The 18,531-nt window shown below is 58.6% G+C and overlaps 1 protein-coding gene across 9 annotated transcripts; it reads right to left on the bottom strand.

Annotated features, from left to right (window-relative positions):
* Positions 1–206: 206 nt before the first annotated feature.
* VEGFA (vascular endothelial growth factor A) lies at positions 207–16,344 on the bottom strand. Of its 9 annotated transcripts, none has more exons than XM_004267535.2 (8): positions 15,211–16,344; positions 12,153–12,201; positions 8,777–8,973; positions 7,882–7,958; positions 7,484–7,513; positions 5,555–5,626; positions 4,300–4,431; positions 207–2,149 (listed from the first exon to the last, which is right to left on the bottom strand). In XM_004267535.2, the coding sequence occupies exons 1-8, from the start codon at positions 15,274–15,276 to the stop codon at positions 2,128–2,130; spliced, it is 645 nt and encodes a 214-aa protein (XP_004267583.1). In that variant the 5' UTR covers positions 15,277–16,344; the 3' UTR covers positions 207–2,127. The 9 variants fall into 9 exon arrangements, with proteins under 9 accessions (XP_004267583.1, XP_004267584.1, XP_049572379.1 ...); XM_004267536.3 differs by having other exon boundaries at positions 5,573–5,626; XM_049716422.1 differs by lacking the exon at positions 15,211–16,344 and adding an exon at positions 14,421–14,775.
* Positions 16,345–18,531: the final 2,187 nt, after the last annotated feature.

Raw genomic sequence — 18,531 nt, 5'->3', positions numbered from 1 at the left:
ATGAACGAGCTCCCCCAGGACGGGCCCAGCCAGAATGGAAAGACTCTGGCCCCCGGCACAATGAGGTGGGTCACCCCGTATCCTACACGCTTGGAACCCCTTTCCCAGACCTCAGGCAAATGCCATGTTTCCCATGGGAGGAGGGAAAGGGGGCAGGAGGAAGTCTGGAACAAAGATTCAATGGAGAAGGAGAAACCAGGAGGAGCTTTGAGATCAGAATTAAATTCTTTAATACAAAATGCTTTTTTTTAAGATATATCTGTATTTCTTTGTTGTTGTTTAAAAATAAATATGTACTACGGAATATCTCGAAAAACTGCACTAGAGACAAAGATGTGATGTTAATATCTTTTTCCCCCACAATTATTACGGATAAACAGTAGCACCAATAAATAAATGATAACAAATATTAAAATTAAAAAAGGAGAGAGATTTAGTATGTAGAATTCTCTATTTTTTCTTGTTTTGTTTTTACATATAAAAAAACAGAATAGCAATGTCTATCAGAATCATATATACATAAACATATATATATATATATTATATATATATACACAAACACAAGTTACCAAATATATATATAGTATGTAGATGTATATTGAAACCTTATTTCAAAGGAATGTGTGGTGGGGAGCCAAGGGAAAGGGGAGGGCAGAACTGAGTGTTAGCAAAATTAAATATCTGCTCAGGACAAGCTGGTGACTGTCACCGATCAGAGCAAGAGAGATTGGAAACAGGAATTTTATACACAAAGACCAGTACAAATAAGAGAGAGCGAGACAGCAAGAGATGGATCTCATAAATAGTTGAAATTAAATATTAACCAAGAATACTGAAAAAAACCCTACTCTTTAATTAAATTAACTGTTTTAATTTCTAATTAAAAGGGCATATTAAATAACTACCATATATAAAACACTTCTCTTTTCTCTGCCTCCAGGGTGGGCACCGGGACCCTGCCCTGTCTCTCTATGCCGCAGGAAGGGTCGGGTTGGGGGATGGAGGTGGGTTAACCACTCACACACACACAGCCAGGTCTCCTGGGGGGACAGAACTAGTGGTTTCAATGGTCTGAGGACATCGGGCCCTCCTGGGCTGCACCCCGGGAAGCGAAGCTGGGAGAGGGCCAAGGCAGGAGGCCCTTGCCTCGGAGGATGAGCTGCCACTGGGCGGCCCTTCCTCCACCAACGTCTCTCTTCTCTTCGCCAAGGCATGTCAGTGGCCTCCTGGGCATCTCGGAAGCGGGTGAGAGGAGGTGAAGGCTGCCCAGACTCCTGAATCTTCCAGGCAAGTGCCCCTGGGGGCAAGATGCCCGTGCAGCACGTGGAGGGGTTCTCCAAAGCACAGCAGTGTCCCGAGGCTCCCCCAAACTCCTGGTCAGAGCCAGCGTCCTCGTGCCCTGTACCTGTTGCCTGTCTTTCTGTCCGTTTGACTCGGGATAGAGGCTCGGGGCCAGGGCTGGGTTTGTCGGTGTTTCCAAAAGCAGGCCAAATTTGCCCCCGTGCCCTGGCCTTGCGCGTCCCCAGGCAGGTGAGGGGACCCCGGCTTCCCTAAGAGGGATAAAAAGATGATGCCAGAGTCTCTGCTTCCATCCTCTTCCCTGTCAGGATCTGGGTGGGGGCGTTCTCCTCCCAACTCAAGTCCACAGCAGTCAAATACATCCAGTGAAGACACCAATAACATTAGCAATGTTAATTTAAAAAAAAAGAATATATATATTTTATATATATATATAAAATATATATATTTATTTTTATATATTTTATATATATATATAAACGCATGTATGTGGGTGGGTGTGTCTACAGGAATCCCAGAAATAAAACTCTCTAATCTTCCGGGCTCGGTGATTTAGCAGCAAGAGAAATAAAATGGCGATCCAATTCCAAGAGGGACCGTGCTGGGTCACCCGCCCGGGAATGCTTCTGCCGGAGTCTTGTGCTCCGGACCCAAAGTGCTCTGCGCACAGCCTCCTCTTCCTTCATGTCAGGTTTCTGGATTCAGGACTGTTCTGTTGATGGTGGTGGTGGTGCGGGGGCAGCGGCTATGGGTCATTCTGTGTCAGTCTTTCCTGGTGAGACGTCTCGTTCCTGAAACTCTGAGGGAGGCTCCTTCCTCCCACCCAGCTCACCGCCTTGGCTTGTCACATCTGCAGAGAACGGGAAACAGAGGCTGGGGGTTAGGGCCAGGGGAGGAGCCCCGGTGGGGAGGCCGCAGCCTCCCCTTCCTGCAGCCCGAGGCCAGCAGGGGAGAGGACAGAGAAAGCGCAGTCCTGCCTCTGGGAGAGTGGCAGCTACGTCCGGGGCTCCCAGTCTGCCCTCTGGAGATTACAATCTAGCTGAGACAAGACAAAGGCAGAATGACATCTCATCACAAGCAACAAATGAACACGTCCCAAAGAACAGTCCCTAGTTGACATTTAAGAGCTGATAGGTGAGCAAAGTTGGACCAAGTTAATCAGCAAAGCCTCCCTGCAGAAGGAGATGTTTCAGTGCAGTCCCTATGGTGCTGGTTTGGGGGAGTGAGTTGGGAGAGCAAAGGATAGGGCCTGTGCAGAGGCCAAGCAGGCCAGGAAGCTGGGGAAGTGAGGCTCCCAAGAGAGGCGGAGCCAGCAGGGCTTGGGGCCCTGGGAAGGTGAGAGACACACCTCCCCTCGCCATGCCCACCGTCCTGGCCTCAGCTGCAGGCCCCAGGTACCAGGCTGCCTTACCTTTCCAATATGCTATTTAACTTAGGGTCGGGGAGGCAGAGGGGACTCCTAGAACTTTCCCATCATGCCCCTGCACCTGGGCTGCTTGCCTTTTACCCTCCCCACTTGAAGAGAGGTCAGAGCAGGCCCTGCCCTTCTGAGAGCTTAGGAATGGGGATCCTAAGCCTCCTATTTGAGGACTGAAATTCCCCCATGCAGCCAGGTGAGAGGATGGGTTCGGGTAACTTCAGTTAGCCCCCAGGTCACTGCAGACATCCCCCTATCCCATCACTGCAGAATGATCACCGTGGTAACCCTAAAATGGCAAATCCCTTATCTTCTCGGAGGTCCCTGGGAGATGTGGAGACCCCTCAGCCAGCCCTGGGGTGAGGCAGAGCCCCCACCCCAGCACTAGTGTACACTTCCTGCCTTCACGTACCACCAAGACAGACAGAACCCACAGTAACACCCCCAGGGCCTGGTCCCCAGCCTCCCTGACACGCACAAGCCACAGGAACACGGGAGACGGGGGAGAGAGCTACACTCCAAGGACCCTGTTAACCAATGAGGCATCTGGACTAGCCGGGGGCACCCTGGCCCTGCCCGGGAATCCCCATAAAAGCCTCTCCTTCCTGGGTGAAGCTTACGCTGGCCCAGAGGGCTCCCTGCCTTTGAGCACAGGCCAGACGAGTATAAACACCAGCGAGGCATCAAAAGATTGCCAGCCACCTGTCACGGCCCCGTGCTCTTGCCCTCACCCCTGAACTCGGTCATGTATTCACTCACGCACTTGACACTTCCTTGGTCCCTGGTGTGAACAAGGGACAGAGACACAGATGCCTGGGGTGGGAGTGGGGGGTCACACAGATGAATAAAACCTAGGCCCAGGTGTGAGGAGCTCACAGCCTAATGTTAGGAGAATGGGTGTGGCTCCCTCCCTCCACCCATCCTAGGGGCATTTGGAAATAGGTGGGCTGTTCGGGGTTGTCGCCGTGATGACTGGAGTATTAAGCTATCTAGCGTCTCCTGATGTTAAATCTCCTATCTGCCCTAAACCAACAGGCAGAGCCCACGCCCTCCAGGACCCCAGTCTGAGGATGAACTCAAGCCCTGTCCCCAAGGAGAGACACTGGGGATGAGAAACCCAGCGGTGCAGACCTCAGAGGCGGTGGCGAGGCCCCCAAGTGTTTGCGCTTTGTAGAGGCGCATCCCCCCACGCCGGGAAGGGCCCTTCCTATTAGCAGCAGAGGTAGGAATCACGACGTCAGAACCAACAGCCACTACGAGCAGGACCACAGGACACAACACTCAGCCTGCGTCCACACCACCACGGGAAGCCACACTGGCCTGCCCACTCACGCAACCAGGGCAAGCTCTGAACTGGCCCTGGCGGGCCGGCCAGCACCCGCTGCCCAGTGCAGGGGCCCCGCGAGCAGAGAAGGCGGCAGTCACCAGGCAAGCAGCTAGAAGCTGAGCAAGCAGCTGGCCCCTTTCAGGTGCGCGTTCGCTCGCTCTCGCTCGCTCGCTCGCGCGCTCTCTCTCTCTCTCTCTCTCTCTCCCCATCTCTGTGCAAAGCCCCTCTCTGACTTGCTCGCCCTCTGGGAACCAACCTGCAAGTACGTTCGTTTAACTCAAGCTGCCTCGCCTTGCAACGCGAGTCTGTGTTTTTGCAGGAACATTTACACGTCTGCGGATCTTGTACAAACAAATGCTTTCTCCGCTCTGAGCAAGGCCCACAGGGACTGCAAAAGGCAAAAGGAAAGACATCTAAGCTAGAGCGTCAGCAGAGAGAGAGAAAAAAATCCATGCAACACCCCCGACCACGTCAGCAGCTGCACCCCACCCAGCTCACGGGCCCCACACCCTTCCACGCCCTGGAAGGGTCCGACGCCACAGCGGAAGACAAGAGAGAGCGGCGGAAAGAGGCAGCACTGGCTAGGAAGCCTGCCCGCAGGAAGAGGCGGACGTACACGGGCAGAATGCAAGGACAGGGGTGCTGTAAGGGGCAGCGCTGTCCCACGGGCACAAGTGCAAGTCTCGGGCCACAGGGCCCCAACGGCTACCACCCCCGGAAAAGCACACCTTCACTCTCCACCTGCTGGGGATGGCAATCGGGGCCACCTCCTCCCTGTGTGAAGGCTCATGCCCAGGCCCCTCCACCAAAGTGGGGGCTGAAGCAGGGAGTGACGGCAGGCTAGGCCCAGAGGCAGGGTCCACAGGCCAGGCCGCTGTGGCCAAAGGGTCGCCCACAGCCTCAAACCCAGAGGAAGAGGCCACCCTACGGGAAGGCTTCTGTGGGTGCCATGGGTTGGGCTGGAATAGGGGGCTCTCCTCCAGAGGCCCCAAGTCCACAAGGAGGGGCCGCAGTGGTGTTTGACGCCACATCCTCCTTCAGCCAACAACGAGCTGCCTCACCTCATCCACGCCCCTTCCTCACGCCACGTCTGCCCTCCCCACCCCCACCCCCCAGCTTCCAGAGAAGTGCGGAAGCCTAGAGCAGTGGAAACCAGTTGGGTGAGCAGGCATCAGCGCCCGGCACCCGTGCCAACATGGGCCCGCCACCAGTGCCCAGTGGGTGAGGGAAAGGCGGTGGGTGCCCAGCCAAGCCAGAGGCCCCTCCCTGAATCCTCCAGGCCCACTCTGCCCACCCGCCCACCCCCAGCCCTGGACCAGCAATGCCACCACCACATCTACCCATCGGTGCCAATTAGTGGAGTGAGAGTGAGAGAGAGTCACTAGGGGAGAGGGAGGATAGGAGCCAGGGAAGGGGAGCAGGAGGGAGGCAGGGTTCCAGGGTCCTGCAGGCGGGAGTTTGATTGGGGGCTGGGAGGCTCCAGGAAACGAGACAGCGGTGGCACCACGTACGCGCTCCAGGATTTATACCGGGATTTCTTGCGCTTTCTTTTTTGCCCCTTTCCCTTTCCTCGAACTGATTTTCTGGAAAATAAAAAAACAGAGACAGACAGAGAGAAAGCAAGGGGGTAGGGGAGAGGAAAGGAAGCAGTGAGGAGGGCAGGACACAGGACACGCTCCGAGGCACGAGGGAGAGCTTGCACACGTGCACGCACACGGGATGGGCCGGGGCGGCAGGCACTCAATGGCGCCTTCTTCTCACTTTACCCTTGGGCGGAGCGGGGGGTGGGGGGGGCGGCAAACCCAGCTCCTAGCAAGGCTGTGTGTGTGGCGGGGGGAGCAGAGGCTGGGTGGAGGGCACTGGACCCACAGGCCTCCACGCTCATGGTGTCTCCTGGTTCCAGGCAGGGGGCAAAGCCTAGGGGGCAGGCTCTCTGCCCAGCATCCCTGAACAAGTCTGACCCTGAAGGTCAGGGGCCATAAGAGGTAGGCCAGAGTTTGGGGAGAAGGTCAGAGACTTGACTCGATGGGGGGTGAGGGAAGGGGGTGCAGGCTGTACTCCAGGCACCTTCTGCCTTCATTTCCAAGTACCAGAGCGAGGGGTCCCTCCAGGGGCCCTGCCTCTGTGAATCTCAGTGTAGGGGAGCAGCTATCTTGGGAGCTGGCGCAAAACCAAGGGTGGCATATGAAAGGCGCCAGCCAGCCCGGCCATAACCTGGGCTGAGAGGCGGGGCCCCAGGCAGGCGGCAGGGTGGGGTGGGAGTTAGGGAGGCATGGGGAGGGGGGCCTGGGCGGCATTTGGCGAAGCGTCCTCTCCCCAGCCTGTCAAAGCCTGCTACACCATCTCACCAGACTCTCTTCGGAGACCAGGCGAAACCCCACTCTCCCTGTGGGCAAGGCAGGCGTTTGGGGAACAGGCAAGGGCGGCAAGCTGAAGCCTGTCCCCCTCCAGGGAACCAGCCCTCTCCACACCTGCCCAGCCCCAGAGAATGCCCCTCAGGATGGCTGCCACATGGGACAAATGAAGGGGAGGGGATGGAGGAGAGGGGCAAGTCTGTTCCCTCTCGGGAGAAAGTTCTGGAGGAAGGAAGGTCTTCATTCACACGCGCACAGACACACTCTCTCTCTCTCTGAGCCTCCTGTCCCCAATCACTGCTTAGCAATCCTGAAGTTGGGGACTTAGGGAAGAGGCAAGGGGTTGAGGCCTAGGGGGCTTCAATGTCACCAGAGCGTTGGGGGCAGACAGGACGATGGGTGGGGGAAGGGCAGAGGTGCTCTCTCTCAGTCTCTTCCCCTGCAGGCTCTCTCCCGTGCCAGCCGCTCGCCCTGTCTTGAAGGATCACCGCTGCCAGACCTCACCCCCTGCTCCATCCTGACCTGACCCTCCACACTGAGCAACTGAAAGCCTCAGGAAATGGCCAACATTCACCTCTTTCTCCCCGGCCAAGGCGGCTGAGCGTCTCTGGCCTGCCTCACTCCCGCAGGAGGGCACGCACCAAGAAAACACCCCAGCTGGGCCCAAATCCAACTGCACCACCACTGCAGCCACCAACGAGGCCATTTCCTCTAACACACAAAAGCTGGCCTCTCTGCCACCCACTACCTCTCCCTGCCATGGGTGACAGGAGGCTAGAGCAGGCCCGGGAGCCAGCTTCCACGACAGCCCCCGACACGCCAAGACCGCAAGTCCTGGCCGGGAATGGCCCGGAGATGCATCGTCTCTTCCAAAGGAAGTTCCAGGCACCAGGCTGGGTTTTGTCAGTTGTTCTAGAGCCATAATCCTGGAGTTTGCTCCATCCCACTGCTGCCACCACAAGTCCCCATGAAACCAACTCTCAGACCCAGTGAAGCCATCAGACCCCCCTGAGAGAGGAAGCCAAGAGCCCCAAACCAAGACAACCACCAAGTAGAGGGAGAAGAGGGAAAGTCACGGCCACTTACTTTTCTTGCCTTGCTCTATCTTTCTTTGGTCTGCAGTGGGTAGAGAAAGAGAAAAGAACAAAACAGAGAGGAGTTCAGATGGTGATGGTAACGAGAATAATAATAATAAAAACTTAACATAGTATTTATGATACATCACTACAGTTTTAAACTCTTGACATATAAGGACTCATTTAATCCTTATAACAATGCTAAGCAGTACATACTATTACTGTGCCCATTTTACAGATGTGGAAACCAAGGCACATTGAAGTAATATCGAAATGCCCACAGTTACACAGCTGGAAGGTGGAAACGGGCTAACAAGTGGAACGTACTTAACCCTGGCCTAGAGTGGGCCCCCTGAATTCGTTCAGCAGCCATTCACTGAACAAATGACTCCGTGACTCCATCCTTACCTGCATTCACATTTGTTGTGCTGTAGGAAGCTCATCTCTCCTATGTGCTGGCCTTGGTGAGGTTTGATCCGCATAATCTGGAGGAAAAGGAAGCAGATCACAGCGGTTAGTGACCCAGCCAGCCATACCCAGGTGGGAGACCCCATGGCTCCTGCCACTCAGCACCCAGGGGTTCTACAGAGCAGGGAAGGGTGGCGGAAGTACGGGGGGACCAGGGGCTCTACCAGAAAGAGCCTCAGGCCCCCCCCAACTCCCCCCACCCCGCTGACCTCGAGGAGCCCCTGCTTCTCTTGAGGGCAGACATGGCTGCAGGGTTGGCCAGGCTGGGAATTTGGGTCCTGGGTTCTTGCCACTCCCCATCCCTCCCCTCCTCTTACCCCTCCAGGCCTCACCCTACCCCCAGTAACTACCCAAGAGCCACCCACCCCTCCCTGGGGTCTCAGAGTTCCCTCCAGCCCCATCCAGGCTGAGATGTGCCCCATCACCAGGCAGTACCAAACGACTGGCTTTTTAAACTCTCCACAGACCAGGCTCATCCAGCTTCCCAAACAGAGCCCCCAGGGAGGGAGGGCTCTCTCCCTCCTAGAGAGGAAGGGAGGGGCTCCTGTCACAGGTGTCATCCCCCTCCTGAGCTCAGGGGACAGAGGTCAGGGAGGAGGAGGAGGTGGTCGGGGCTTGCTGGAAACCTGGGCTCAGAAATGCGAGCATCTTTTTCTCCAAAGAGGGTAAGACCTCCACATCTCCCCTTGACTGACTCAGGGGCGAGAGGTGGGCAAGGCAAGCCTGGCTCCTCCCTTCGAGAGCTGCCCAGGAGAGGGCCGGGGACCACCTGTTGGCAAAGCCTAATGCCCCACCCACCCACGCGGCCCCTCCCCCGCTCCCCACAGGTGCCCACCTGCATGGTGATGTTGAACTCTTCGGTGGGCACACACTCCAGACCCTCGTCATTGCAGCAGCCCCCACACCGCATCAGGGGCACACAGGACGGCTTGAAGATGTACTCGATCTCATCGGGGTACTCCTGGAAGATGTCCACCAGGGTCTCAATTGGACGGCAGTAGCTGCGCTGGTAGACGTCCATGAACTTCACCACTGCATGGCAGGGGGTGACACATGAGCCTAGCAGGTCACGTTAGAGGTGGCCGGCCCTTCTCTCCACCCGCTCCTGTCTGGAAGAGGTACCCACTACCGTCCTTCTGAAAATCTAACTTAAGTCTCTTGGCTGTGGCTGAAGTCCTCTCCTAGCTTTCCACCACCAACACTGAGAAAGGCCTGTTTTTATTCCAAAGATCACATGGCACTGTCAGGTTCGAAGGGAGTCAGCCTGCACATCTGATCCCCTAGCCTCGCCAGGACAGCCAAGCCAATCCCTAGGTCAACCGTGATGCCAGAGGACAGTCTGAGTATGAGTATACCTGTTGGGGGTCTCTAAGCTTCCCGTGAAAGGAGGAGCAGCCAGCTTGGCAAGCCCACTCTCCATTTCCCTCCAACTCCCCACAGCGGCTGCCCTGCCGTTAACCGACAACCACTTACTGAGCACTTCTTATGTGCTGGGCACTGTGTACAGGAGTCCACAGATGCCACCCCAAACAATTCTCCCCCCCATGGTACTCTGAGGTTCTAGTAGGACCCCCCGTTTTACAAATGGGGAACTAGAGGCTTACAGAGGCTGAGTAACTGGCCCCAAGGCCACACTGCCAGTAAGTTAACAGAGTTAAAGTCAACTCTGACATCAAAGCCTTCCCAAGCCAACATCCTGTGAAACAGAGGGGAAGCATCAGGGGGCACTTTGCCACCTGCCAGACCCCCTCCCCAGACTCGGGCTGAGGAGGTGGTGGGCACTGGCACAGGGGCTGGGTCTGCCTGGAAACAGCAGGTGGCTATGGGCGGGAACACTGTGCTGGCCCTGCCAGCCACCGATAACCCCACCCAGGAGGGCAAACTGCTTGCATCATGGAAAAAATGGTGCCGCCACTGCAGTCACGGAGCATTTCTAGAAGCTGATCTGGAGGGAGACCAGGGTAAAGACAACTTCCCAGGCTGGCCGTGGAGCCTGGGGTGCACCGGAGCATGAAGGGGTAATTCTGGGCCACAGAGGTAGGGCCCCTGAGAATAAATAAAGTCAGGACTCTGAATGACTACTCCAAATTGTGGCCTGGCCTGCCACTCCCCATCAGCCCTCCACCACCACCACAGAGCAATCCTGTCCCTGAAATGAGTTTCCCCTGAACAGAAGGGAAGCAGCAGCATCCAGCCAGCGAGGAAGCCTGGGCTCTGGCCAGGACTTGGTGTGACCTTGGGACAGTTCCTCCCTCTCTAGGCCTCAGACTCTGCACATCTGTGTAAGTGGGTTGGGCTGATCTCTAAAGACACTGAAACAGAGGTTGAAGTATAGGGTTCTGCCTTCCATCTCCAGCCCTAAGAACAAGCGCCCTTTTCTCAGCCCAGGAGACACAAGGTTAGAGCCCCACCAAGACATCTGAAGGGCATACCCCCAGCTGCCTCTTCCCAGAGGCCACAGCTGAGCCTCTCCTCACTCCTCCCTCCAGAAGGGTGAAGGAAGATGAGCCTGGGTGCTGGGGAGGGGGTTATATATAGTGGATTAGGGAGAATGTGAGGAGCTGAGGGGAAGTGGGGAGGCTGTACGTGTGAAAACAGGAAGGAAAACACTGGGGGCTCCCAAGCCAGTCCTTGGCCTTGCCTGAGGTCTCTGCTTCCCCATCCAGACAATGGGCACAGAATTCCCCACCGCTACAAGGGTTAGGACCAAGCATCACCAAAAAGAGTATAAACAAGACCAGGGATCTGAAGAAGTCCTTTTGTAAGCCAGGTCTATATTGAAGAAGATGACTAATCAAGAATTCTTGCCCTGACACTGCGTCCTGGCTGGGGCTAGAGGTGGCCAAGCCTTCAGGGCCACAAGGACAGGACGGCAGAACAGTCTGGCCTGGGTCATGGCAGTTGGTAGCTGATGGTAAAAAGATCCAGGGTGGGAATTCCTTGGAAAAGCTCCCTGGCATCCTCAGGGCCCACAGGAGGTAGAGGGGGGTGACTTCACCGCACCCTTCGCACCCCAGCCAACACCTCCAAGGAAAGCTGTCCTGCTTTTGCTCAGGCGTGGGCGCACATACACTCCAACTTCAGGCTTCGTGGTTTTCCTTATTTCTCTAAGACAACCTTTACCCCAGCAAACAAAGACCATTTGTCTTGCCTCTCCCAGACCTCAGAGAGAGACCAGTGGAGGCTGAGGCAGGGTGGGTGCACCCTGGGAGCGGAGGCCTGTCAGTGGCACAGGTGGGGAAGCCAGGCCCTGGGTCAAGGAAAGGGCTCCTGAGTGAGGAAGGAGGCAGAACTGGCCAGGCGTCACCACCAGCCTGGGGAGTAGAAACACTGCCCCTGGCCACCATCCCGGCCACTGGATTTGGGTCAGGGAAACTCGCCTGGAGGAAGACCCCAGGGTCGTCCCTTCTCAGAGGTGGGGAGCTGGGGGAGTGGCACATCGGGCTGGAGCAGAGGCCACATTCAGTAGTGGGGAGAGCCAGGGCATCCCTAGAGAAATGGGAGGATCTGTACTCCAAACCGCGGCAAACAAAAGGCAGGCAGACTCAGGCTGGGCAGAGGGGCGGGGCTCCTGGGAGCTACAGCCAGCCCTCTGCTGGACCAAGAGGGAAGTTCACAAGCACCCAAACCTACTCCCCAGGAGGGCAGCGGGAGGCTGTAGGGCTTTCTCTCTCCACCCCCAAAGGAATGCCAAGTGGGGGGAGGGAGTTCCATGAGCCTGGGCCCTCTGCACCTCCAGCTCATACACAGCCAGCAATCTAGACAGCAGGGGTCACAGCCTCTGCCACACAGACCCCACAGGTGGAATCTGGCTGGGTTGGAAGTGACATGGAGTATCCATCCTCCCCTGGGAGCAGGGGCGACAAGGGACACCTCCCCTGACACCTGGGATCCTTGAACACTATTCATCTTCCTGGTCTGTGCTCGCAACTCCCTCTCCAAATAAAATTTTACTGGAAAGAGCAGAAAAAAAAGACCACAAGTCCTATTTCTAGCCGTGGTCTGAGTAGTACAGACAGAGTGCTCCAGAATGGAAGGGTTAATCTCCCGGAGCTCACCTTTTCCTTTCTAGATCCCCAGATTCCTGTGCCCCTTCCCCACCCAAACCCCAACAGACCTGAGAAGGAACTAGGCCTTCCCACCCATCCCCTGGGGGATCAAGGGACCCCCCCCCCATCCATGTGCAGGGGTGGGCGTGGGGGGGGACTTACCTTCGTGAGGTTTCTGCTCTCCTTCTGCCATGGGTGCAGCCTGGGACCACTGAAGACAAAACAAAGAACGAAGAATGGGCATGGGCAGAAGCAGGGATGCACAGACCCAGCCACCCCGCCCCTGCTCCCTCCTTAAGTCCCTCCCAACCCGCAGCCTCTGGCTTCCCCGGGGCTTCTCAATGGTGCAGGGCACCTCCGGGGGCTCTCCACAGCACAAAGCACCACCCCTGGACTGCTCCCGTTCTGAAGCCAAGGAAGATAAAGACTGACCAGATATTGGTGGGGGGGCTCAAAACACAGGAGGAAAACACCAGAATGCTGTGCTGCCCAGGTCCCCGCCCCTCCCCCACATTTCCCTTTCCCAGCCCTCACTGGCCCCTTGCTGAGCTAAAAGAAGTGAAGTCTCTCAGCCCCCCTGACTCCCTGGTCCAAAGCCACGGGTAAGTATTAAGGTCAAACAGGAGGACAAATTTGGACTGGGGCAGGAAGGAAGGACTGGGGGCGAGAAAAACAACATGGTGACCTTCTCCTGCTGACATAACAAATACCAGGGTGCGCTGTTGCTGTGGGGGGGGCGGTACAGAGGACCGAAGGGCACCGAGCACCCTCCCCCATCCAAACTCTTCTATCCTCAGGAATACTTAGCAAAGCCACAGGTTGCCTAGAGGGGAAAACATGGGAGGAAACCCTGGGGGAGGGGAGGGCCCCATTTTTCCCTGCGCACCCATCTCCCTAGAGCCTGAATTTATCTCCAAAGCCCCGAGCCTCGGGCTCCCACCTTGTTCCCTGGTTTCTTCTCCCTCCCGGACTGAGGGGGTTCCCAAGTCCCTCTCACCTGCTGAACACCTTCCTCAAAGGCAACCAGGGAAGCCTTTTATGCCTTAGCACTGCCCAACCCCTAGGGGGCCCCCTGCACTACCTAGGCCTGATGCCTCTCATCCCTCCCCACCCCCACCAGATCATTCCTCCCCTCCCCAGAAGCTGTGAAGGTCAACTAGCCCAACCATGTGGACCTGACAGCACCCCGCAGGCAGAGGCTTCTCCCAGCCCTTCCAGAGGGTCTCCAGTTGTCACCAACTGCCCACCCCACCTGCCCCTCTTTTGGGGCAGATCCCGAGCAGCAAAGCTGCGCTCTAGCCCACAGAACTGCAGACTCCGCAGAGACTCTGTCTGTCTGTCTGTCTGTCTCTTTCCCACCCCCCCCCCAATACACCCCAGATCCCCAGCCTTGCCTCCAGGGCCAAGTTTCCAGGATCCCAGCTGGAGCCTCCCCCTACAGTTCCCTCAGGGACCCCCCTGGAGTCTCTGCCTCAGCCCCTCACCCATCTCCATGGCACCCCCTGGCTTCCCTCTGCCAACATTCTGCCTATGCCCTCCACTCCTCCTGGGCCCCAAAGAGCAAAGGGATCAGAAACTTCATACCCCCTCCAAGTCCAGGGGGCACTGGGAGGGGCAGTTCTGGGCGGGGAGGGGCCAGGTGCCCTTCTCTGGGGGCCTCTGAAGGTCACACTGTGGCCAGGCGGCCTCTCCTCCCCCTCCCCCCCCCTTGGAGGCCTGGAGCCAAGGCCTTTGTGCCAGGGTCTGAGGAACTCCGGGTGGCAGCAGGGACCCCAGTCCATTTTCTTCCTTCTGCCACTCTCTAAGGGGATTCTGTAGCTAAAGGAAGAGCGGAAAAGGATCCCTTAAGTGGTTTTGGGAGGCAAGGTGGGTGGGCAAGTTTGGAGTTCCGAAAAAACCACCTGCTCCTGCTCCAACGCCCATTTCACCAGAACAAAGTGTGTTTGCACGGCTGGCAGGAGCTCCCTCCAAAGGTTCGGGGAGGGCTAGTCCCACACGGCCCATGTCACAGCAAATTTCAAACCATTTTTCCAAAAAGTGTAAAGTGGTCTGAGGACCCTCTTTAAACCCTCCCTTAGGCCACCCCCATAAAAGCTAAAGCACAGCTCACTCGGAAGTGTGGGGGAGGGGAGGGAAGCAGACTGTCACGAAGTCGGGACTTTAGGTTGAGTCTCGACAAAGCACCCGGCTGGGCCCAGGCAGCCCGACTCCTGACAGCGATCATTCTTTCCCGGACTCTGGGGCCGGAGAAAGGTTAGATGGGTCTTCTCAGCAGAGGGGAATAAAAAATAAAGAGGTGGCAGGGGCTTCTCTTCGAGCAGAGAGGAAATGGGGAAGGGACGTTAGGAAATTCCTCCTAGGAGGGAGTTAAGGGCTGGGGACAGCGGGAAGGAATAGGGGTGGTTCTCCGGGTCCTCTGCAAGGGACTACCTCGAGAGGTCACCTTCCCGCGGAGGGCAGGCGGGGGGAGGGGCGCCGCTCGCCACCCCGGGTTCCCCGCTCGGGCCGCCGCGGCTCCGGGAACACGCGGCCGGCCAGGCCCGGGCTGATGTAATCGGCTCCGCGCCGCGCGCGCCCGGCCGGGCGGGGGAGGGCGGGCACCGAGCGGGACGCGAGCTGGGACGGGCGGGGGTGTTGCGGCGCAGGTGGCCCGGCGGAGAGGGGGGGTCCCAGCAGCAATCCACCCCAAAACTTTTCCCCAACTCGAGGCGAGGGCCGCAGAGATCGAGCGGCAGTGACAGCAAGCCCCTCTCTCGCCTGCACCCTGCCGTCTCCACGCTCTCTGCCCTCCCCCGGTCCAAGGTCCGAGCACCCCCACCCCCGCCCGCTGGGCTCCGGCTCCCGCCCCCGCTGCCCGGACTTCCAGTTCGTCGGGGACCAGCGGCCGGGAGCAAACTTCAGCCGCCAGCGGCAGCGCAAGCCCAGCCCCCTCAGCTGCCTCCTCCGGCTCCCGCCCTCCGCTGGTCGGCCCAGATCCTACGTGCGGTAACTCTGGTGGGTGGGCAGGGCCCGCGTGGGCGGTGAGACTCTGTCCCGGTGTCCTCCCACCTAGCGCGCGCCCCCTCCCCCTACACGTATGAAGATAGAGGCGAAGCCGCGCGCCTGGTGCCCAAGGACCCGCGTGGGGCACTGAGCCCCCACGCGCGCACTCGCATGCACGTCCCCAGCCGGGAGAGGCGCTCGCAGCGGCCCGCGGCGCCAGGCGGGCACGGCGGCTTACCTTGGCATGGTGGAGGTAGAGCAGCAAGGCAAGGCTCCAATGCACCCAAGAGAGCAAAAAGTTCATGGTTTCGGAGGCCCGGCCGGGGCCGGCGCGGCTCGCGCTCCCTCTCCGGCTCGGGCTGCGGGGCGGCCCGCTCTCCTCGGCGCCCAGGCGGGCGCCTCTTCCTCCCGGAGCCGAGGCCCGGGCCAGGGCCTGAGGCGCGCGCGCGGCTGGAGCACTGTCTGTGCACACAGCCGCGTCACCCGTCCATGAGCCCGGCTTCCGAGAGCCGAGTCGCCACCGCGGCCCCCTCTCCTCTTCCTTCTCTTCTTCCTCCTCCCCCTCCTCGGACTGCGGCTCCTCCCGGCCCGAGCTAGCACTTCTCCCGGTTCCGCTCGGCTCGGCTGCCCCGGCGCGGACCACGGCTCCTCCGGAGCGAGAACAGCCCAGAAGTTGGACGAAAAGTTTCAGTGCAACGCCGCGAGCCCCGACCCCCTCCACCCCGCCTCCGGGCGCGGGCTCCGGCTTCTGCCCGCGGCTAGCCGCCGCGTCCACCGTCGGCCGCCGGCCGGGGAGGAGGTGGGCGCTGGGGCAGGGGGCGGTGTCTGTCTGTCCGTCAGCGCGGCTGGTCCGACGTGGGATCCTGAGGGGGAGGGCTCGCGCCGCGCTCTGGCGGTCACCCCCAAAATCAGGTCACTCACTTTGCCCCTGTCCCTCTCGTTTCTCGCTCGGCAGCGCGCGCTCTCTGACCCGGTCTCTCTATCTTCCTCCACTTCTCTTTGGAGCTCTTGCTATACCTCTTGCTTCTCTGCTGGTTTCCAAAATCCGAAGTGATTTGGGGGAGTAAAGGAGCAATCTCCCCAAACGGTCGGCCCGATTTAGCGGGGAATGGGAAGCAAAAATAAATTAAAAGGGGGAAAGAATACGGTTTTTTCCCAAAAAAATGTTTCAGAATAAAAGGAGGAGGGTAAACCCTGGATAAATGAATATCAAATTCCAGTGCGGAGACTCCTGGCTGGTGACCCCGCTGGTTCGTCCGCCTCGCCGATGCGTCTCCCGACCGAGCGCCGCTGCCGCCGGCTCCACTCGCCCCCCGCGCCGCGGCCTCCTTGCAGCCCGGCTGCCCCAAGCCTCTGCGCTCCTCACCGCTATGAGCAGACTAAAAAGAAGGCCTGGCCCCGCCCCGACACGCCCAGGGGCGGGAACAGGCCCTGCCTCGGCTCCTTGAGTCCGTCCCCTCCGCGCGTCTTCGGCCCCTGGCGCTGCCTTCGCCTGGGGACCCCAAGCGAAGCCTGGACCCCCACCCACACCATCGAAGCGAAACCTCGACCCCCCACCGAGGTTCACAGCCTGAAAATTACCTATGCGACCCCCTTTGCCCGGAGACACACACGCCCGCGCGGTATTTGGGGGGAGGGTACAGGAAAGTGAGGTTATGTGCGGACAGGACTCGAGAGCTATTCCCTCTATGCTGGGAATATTGGAGTGGGCAGGGGTTTGGGGGAGTCGGAAGGGGACTGGTGGAAAGAGGGACACACAGATCTACTGGAATCCTGGGGTGACCCCTGGCCTTCTCCCCCGCTCCAACACTCTCAGCTACCCCCCCAACACACTCACACGCGTCCTCACTCTCACGCAGATGCTGCTCTCCCTCTCCCAAGTTCACCCAGCTTCCCTGTGGTGGCTGAGCGCCCCCTAGTGACTACCGTCTGCACACCCCAGCTCCGGTTCAAGAGGCCTCAGGAAGAGGGTTGAGGGAGATTACCCCTGGTATCCCCATTTGTGACCTCTCAAACAGTGGCATGTTTGGGACTCAAATGGCCCCATGTGCACAGAGCCCAGTGCTAGGCACAGAGGGCATGATGTATCCATCTGGACACTGTGTCCTTCTGGAGCCCTCATCTGGCCTGCTGCAGCCCACAGGCTGGGGTGACTGGGGTCCTTTGGGAAGTGTTCAGGGAGTCTCCCCTGGGGAGAAGTATTTGGCACCGTGTTCGTGGGGCTGAGAACAGGAAGCCGTGTGGTTCTGGGGTTAGTCAGTGGCCCAGAGGGAAGAGGACCTGTTGGAGCCCACGTATGCACTGTGGAGTCTGGCAGAGCCCAAAGGGAGAGGCAGCTGGGCAGACAGAGGCCCTTGTTCCTGCTTCCCGCCCCCCCCCCCGAGATGCTGCCAGGGAACTGAGGCCAGGGGGGTGGTGGGGGCGGATGGAGGCCAGGGCCTGAGTGATGATTCAAACCTACTCACCAGCACTAAGGAACGTCTGTAGGCCAGCTGCCCAGAGCTCCCACCAGGCCGGAGGCCAAGGGCTCTATCAGCCCCAGAGTCCAGGCTCACAGCTCATCTTCCGAACAGAATTGGGGAGTCCTCCTCAGCAGCCCCCAGACCTCCGGGATCCCTTGCCCACTTCTCGCAGCTGGCAGTGTCTTCTCCCTTTACCTCAGTCACCCCCGTTCCTTCAAAGCCTCCCTCTCCCCCAACTCCTCATGTCTTCCCTAAGTGCTCCCCAAGGCCCCCCAACTCACCCTTGCATACAGGAACCAGCCTGGAAAAATTCCTGGTTGGGCTTTGACCCAGCAGCTCCCAGGCTCCCCCAGGGAACAAGGAGTGGGGGTGATACCTGTGGGAAGAGAGGGACTAACCGGTCTTATTATTCATCCAGATCTGGCCAGGGCCTGGCCTGGGGCTGATGTAGCCTCTGTGAAGGCCTGGGCTGAGAACGGGAGCTAGGCTGAGAACAGAACACAGCAACTCCTCAGCTCATGGCACTGTGGTTTGGTGGGGGTGACAGGTTATCCCTTTAGTACCCCGGTTCCACAGGAGTGGTGTCCTGAGGCCCTAGCGAGCAGAGGGGCTGGCTCAGCCGCCACCCTATCGCACCCTCTCCATCGTTCATGCCTCCAGTCCCGTCTCCACCACCTGGCAGGCTCCCCAGCAGCAGGGACAAGGTCTTTTTACAGTTAGACTCCACCTCCCAGGCAGGCCTCCTCACCAAGGCTCCACCCTCCAAGATGCCACGTGGGACATGGAAGCGAAGCCACTAGACTTCCTCCTTGCCCAACCTGGTCCTCGTCTAGCACCCCCAGAACACAAGATGTGGGCACCTTGGCAGGGATCCCCTGCCTTATCCCTACCCTGGGGCCGGCAGAGCCCAGGACAGAGGCTCCCCGCTTCACCACCGGGGGTCACTCTGGCCCCCTCCTCTGCATCCCTTCTCATCCCAGCCTTCCTTGGCCCCCGGAGAGGCCTGAAGAGGTCTTAATAAAGGACCCTGAAGTTGGGAGGAAGACGGAGGCGTTCCAAGGAGGGATGGCCATCAGTTGTCACTTAATAGCCACAAG

The sequence above is a fragment of the Orcinus orca genome, chromosome 10, assembly GCF_937001465.1.
Source record: "Orcinus orca chromosome 10, mOrcOrc1.1, whole genome shotgun sequence".
NCBI lineage: Eukaryota > Metazoa > Chordata > Mammalia > Artiodactyla > Delphinidae > Orcinus > Orcinus orca.
This window is presented reverse-complemented; position numbering and strand designations above follow the sequence as displayed.

Bases quoted from the DNA above. Each gene is read 5' to 3' on its own strand.
- VEGFA (XM_033423923.2), bottom strand. From the start codon at position 14,214: ATGATCGCTGTCAGGAGTCGGGCTGCCTGGGCCCAGCCGGGTGCTTTG. The intron at 7,959-8,776 runs GTGGGCACCTGT...CTTTTCCTCCAG, and splicing joins AGTTCAACATCACCATGCAG to ATTATGCGGATCAAACCTCA. The intron at 5,627-7,483 runs GTAAGTGGCCGT...TTTATTTTCCAG, and splicing joins GATAGAGCAAGGCAAGAAAA to AAAATCAGTTCGAGGAAAGG.